We start from the raw sequence: 5,311 nt of genomic DNA on the forward strand, positions 1-5,311 counted from the left end.
GGAAGAAGCTCAAGGACTGAAAAGATCAGTTGTAATCCAGGTGTGTTAGAGTTGTGTTAGAGTTTTCGTGTCCTGTGGGAGAACCTGTTGGTTGGTTACGTCAAACCTGCATGTGTCACGGCGCTTTTACAAAACTTTATGTGAGCATTTTTATTCATCCACCCAATCAGAATCAGGAACAAACATTTTCCACCTTACCCCCACCACACACACACACACACACACACACACACACACACACACACACACACACACACACACACACACACACACACCTTATCAACCTGTGACTGCATCCTGTTGCATCCATTCAAAGCCCCTCCACCATGTTTCTCATTATAAACTGGTTCCAGCAAGTTCTTGACAATTAGCACACAGTCACCCTGCTCCTGCATAACCAAACAACTGGAGCCAAAGAACTATAAAATGGAGGCAAGATGGACCAAGAAGAAGAAAAAGCGACGAGGAGAAGAAGCGACGGCTAACGGACAGAAAAAGAAGAGAGATGGCTCAGAGAAGAACCAGTGGAACCAACCTCTTCATGACAGGTGAGCTCAGCGTAGCCGTTTTACTTCTGAAAACTGATTTGTACAGAACAGTCCACAACGCTTAGAATGGATCATTTGCTTTAAAAGAAAATGTTAGAAGTTAAAATCTGCGTTTATGAAAATGTAAATGTTCAGACCTGAGGTTCTACAGTTTTGTACCAACAAGATACAAATTTGTAAGCGTGATTATATTTAGAAACACTGTTACAAGTTTGCTCACCAGCACTGACAACCAAACTGCATAACATCAATATATGCATCTGTATCGCATATATTAAACGTAAATATCATCCTAATAACATTGTTTATTGCAGTGGTCTGATCATTTCTTTGCCCTATATAAACCAAATTTAGATTAGCTTTCAATAAAATTATATGACACGTACCATTCATTCACTAATATACTTTTTTCACTAATTGTTATTGATTGTTATTCAACGTATTGTAGTAATTATTAAAAAAAATATATTTTTTTGTTTTTTTTAAGGGGATTTTAAAAAGTTATGTTTAAAAATGATTGCACCAGAGTTGGCTATTAATTTGTTTTTATTTATTTATTTATTATATTAGAAGTTAGAAAGCCATAATAATGTATTCTTAATGTATTTTTCAGTGCATAACATTTTGAATTAAATTAACCTAATAATTATAATAGCTGCACTGATGATGGCACTTTAGCGTTGACTAAAGCCAGATTGAAAATCAGTTATCAGACCCAGCGTAATATTTATATTTATGATTAACAAGAAATTTTGTTTCTATAAATAAAGTATACCTTTTATAGATTAGATGCAGGTCAGAAATTTTAACTCAAACATAAAAGAAAAATAAGGAAAAACAAATGACAGCTGTACCTGTTGAATGATGCTCACATTCCACCCAGCCCCCCCGATAAGCAGATGTAAGAGAAAAAGAGGGAAAAAGGCCAAAAGGACACCAAACTGTGACCCTGCAGCTGCTTTCTCTAACTCTGCCTCCGCTCATCTTTTCATGCTTCACAGTGTTGTGTGTGGTGGCAATGTGCAGAGCCGTCCCCATCAACGAACTGCTCGAGCGAGCCTCTCAGCACTCTGACAAACTGCACTCGCTCAGCACGACGCTCACCCAGGAGCTGGTCTGTACCTGTTTGTGTGTGTGTGTTTGCACTGTAAATGAAATGTCACAGTCTCCCCAAACATAAAAAACACACACTTCCTGTTTAAACCCGATGCTTCCTTATTAGCTTGACATGCAGTGCAGTGGGTCTGCTTGAAGCTGCCTCATCTTCAGGAACTATGCACTGAATTACAGCAAACAATTTTAGCTGATCTATTCGAGCAGGACAATATTCATTTAATGTCCTGAAAAGTGGGGATTGAAAGCCTTTCTGTTGAATTAAAGCATTCTGCATCCTTACGTTCCATCACAGAGAAAAATCTGTTCGTTTTCTTTTTTTAAAGAGACTAACGCTCAACTTCTGTCCCTCCCAGGACTCTCACTTCCCTCCTATAGGCAGGGTGATCATGCCGCGTCCCGCAATGTGCCACACCTCCTCTCTACAGACGCCCATTGACAAGGACCAAGCACTTCAAGTATCGGTAAGTGCTTTTATTCCAGTATTGACATTATTGTTTGCTTCCATGTGCTTTAACCACATATTATTCAGTTTTGTATTTAACACCTTCCCCACTGTCTCATATACATCAAATTGAATGTCAACCTTGCAAGCTCATGCGAAATACATTATATTCCAGAGACCCCTTTAAGCAGTAAGTCATTTAAAGAGTACTTTGCTCCATCTAAATAAAACAGATATCATTGAATTGTGTTGAAAATACCCCTTTTTTTCTCGTTAGCTTTTGTAGACAGTCAAATCCACACAGTCATTCTCAAAGTCACAATAAGTTGCCTTTAGGTGCTTTATATTGTAGGGTAAAGACTAGAGAGAAAAAACCACAACAATCAGATGACCGCCTTGGTGACGGTGGGAAGGAAAAACTTCCTTTTTACAGAACTTCCTTTCACAGAACCAGCCTCGGATTCAGCTGTGATCGATTTAGGGTAATCGGAGGTAAACAGGCCAAAAGAGACACTGTGGAAGAGAGCCTGAGATTTATAATCGCTAATGATCAAATGCAGAGTGGTGTGTAAACACACAGACACCGAAAAGAGGAAACACTGAGTGCATCATGGGAAGTCCCCTGCCCCCATTTTAACTTTAGTTAGACAAAAGTAAGAAATCTGTATCTGACTGACACAAATCTGCATACTGCTTCTGTTTTCCCTCAAACATCTTCACCTTCTTGTGGTATTGTTTCTATTTATTTCTTGTCCAGGAGTCAGATTTGATGTCCCTGGCTCGCTCCCTCCTCCAAGCCTGGTCGGACCCTCTCGTACTCCTGTCCTCCTCCGCTAGTGCCCTGCCTCACCCAGCACAAAGCACCATATTCAACAAGATCCAGGAGATGCAGCAGTACTCCAAAAGTCTCAAGGATGGCCTGGATGTACTATCTAGCAAGGTGTGTAAGAGATGGCTGCAGGAGCTTTGGGGGGAAAATAAAAAGTTATTTTCATTTACAGTGCAAATACAAAATGTATCATTAAAATGATTTTTCCCGGCCTGTTTGTGTCCAGATGGGTTCATCTGCTCAGGCCATCACTTCACTGCCCTACCGAGGAGGCACCAGCCTCGGCCAGGACAAGATTACCAAGTTGATCAACTTCAACTTTCTGCTGTCCTGCCTCCGTCGGGACTCTCACAAGATTGACAGCTTCCTGAAAGTCCTACGCTGCCGGGCAGCAAAGATGCAACCAGAGATGTGCTGAAGAGTGGGTGTCCAGCCTGACTCTGTGGGGAGATTGTTCTGAAAGCTTGTACTGCCTATAGAATTATACATGGTACTATATTCCTACCTGCTGATTAGTTTTGCAACACGAGGATAAGGAGGAGTTATAAGTTACAAAAACACATAAAAATTGACCTTCTTGCTCCATTTCTCAGTGTGTATGTATAAATTAAAGCTGCTTTCAGCTGTTGCCTTATTCTCAAGGGGTTACCACAGTGGATCGCTCCCCTTGTTTAATTGTGTTTTATGCTGGATGGCCTTCCTGATGCAACCCCAAAGAAGTTTGTGTCTCCTCCTGGGATTATGCCAGGAGATCTTTTGCTTGTTTATGCACACGTGTAAACCTTTACACTATGGAGGATTGTTAAATAGTAGCCTTAAAGGTTAACAGATTTAAAGTATAGGAAGGGGAGCTGCAGGCTGTTGTCCGACCTTAGTAATGTGTCATTGTCTTTCTTGATGGAGCACCTTTCCATTTTGATTTCCAGCTGGCCTGGCATTATGAAGTGACCAGACAGTGGTCACGAATGGAAGCAAATCGGTGTGTCAACCTGTGACTCCTCCTCATCCTTTTGTTGTGTTAAAGCAGTATCCCCACAAAGTCATACTACTAAAGGAGAAAATGAGTGGAGAATGTTTTCTTCCTAACTAATGCTTAATTAACTGCAGCATTTGCACTTTAGATTAAATGACATCTTTTAAAAAGCATTGTTGCCTTAGTGCCTTTTAACTGAACTGTTTCTTTTAAATCTTTATTTCATTAAAGTTTTTCTTGCACAGTAGAATGTTGTCACTTATTCTTTGTTTTAATGGAAATCAGTAGCGTGCATGTAACAGCCTGAGCTCATTGATCTCACTATATAATCAGTGGAGTTCCACCGGGGTTCTGTTCTGTTTTCCTTAGGTAGTATTATCAAAAGGCACAGCATTTTCATTCTATGCAGATGATACCCAGCTTTATCTATCCATGAAGCCAGATGACACACACCAGTTAGTTAAACTGGTGGAAGTATACCATCAACACTGACACAAATACAAGAAAACAGCCTTTGAATAGCTGTCCACTGTAGTGAGCACTATTCAATTCAATTCAATTTTATTTATATAGCGCCAAATCACAACAAAAGTCGCCTCAAGGCGCTTCATAGATACAGAGAAAAACCCAACAATCATATGACCCCCTATGAGCAAGCACTTTGGCGACAGTGGGAAGGAAAAACTCCCTTTTAACAGGAAGAAACCTCCGGCAGAACCAGGCTCAGGGAGGGGCGGGGCCATCTGCTGCGACCGGTTGGGGTGAGAGAAGGAAGACAGGATAAAGACATGCTGTGGAAGAGAGACAGAGGTTAATAACAGATATGATTCAATGCAGAGAGGTCTATTAACACATAGTGAGTGAGAAAGGTGACTGGAAAGGAAAAACTCAATGCATCATGGGAATCCCCGGCAGCCTACGTCTATTGCAGCATAACTAAGGGAGGATTCAGGGTCACCTGGTCCAGCCCTAACTATATGCTTTAGCAAAAAGGAAAGTTTGAAGCCTAATCTTAAAAGTAGAGATAGTGTCTGTCTCCCGAATCCAAACTGGAAGCTGGTTCCACAGAAGAGGGGCCTGAAAACTGAAGGCTCTCCCCCATTCTACTTTTAAATACTCTAGGAACAACAAGTAGGCCTGCAGAGCGAGAGCGAAGTGCTCTAATAGGGTGATATGGTACTACAAGGTCATTAATAAGATGGGGCCTGATTATTTAAGACCTCTTTCTAGTCCCTGTCAGGACTCTTGCTGCAGCATTTTGGATTAGCTGAAGGCTTTTCAGCGAGTTTTTTGAATCTTGTTTAATGATGTCGCCAGCGGAAGTATAATGAAGAATAGTTTCACGTATGATCAGGATATTCTAATTTTAGAGAGTGCACAAAGGAAGAAATGTTTACTATTTT

At 40.8% G+C, this 5,311-nt stretch overlaps 1 protein-coding gene across 1 annotated transcript; it reads left to right on the forward strand.

Annotated features, from left to right (window-relative positions):
* Positions 1-416: 416 nt before the first annotated feature.
* Positions 417-4,147, forward strand: prl (prolactin). Its single transcript, XM_040037240.1, has 5 exons — positions 417-548; positions 1,550-1,662; positions 2,018-2,125; positions 2,864-3,046; positions 3,162-4,147. The coding sequence occupies exons 1-5, from the start codon at positions 506-508 to the stop codon at positions 3,351-3,353; spliced, it is 639 nt and encodes a 212-aa protein (XP_039893174.1). The 5' UTR covers positions 417-505; the 3' UTR covers positions 3,354-4,147.
* The last annotated feature ends 1,164 nt before the right edge of the window (positions 4,148-5,311 follow it).

The sequence above is a fragment of the Simochromis diagramma genome, unplaced genomic scaffold (assembly GCF_900408965.1).
Source record: "Simochromis diagramma unplaced genomic scaffold, fSimDia1.1 OVJJ01000516.1, whole genome shotgun sequence".
NCBI lineage: Eukaryota > Metazoa > Chordata > Actinopteri > Cichliformes > Cichlidae > Simochromis > Simochromis diagramma.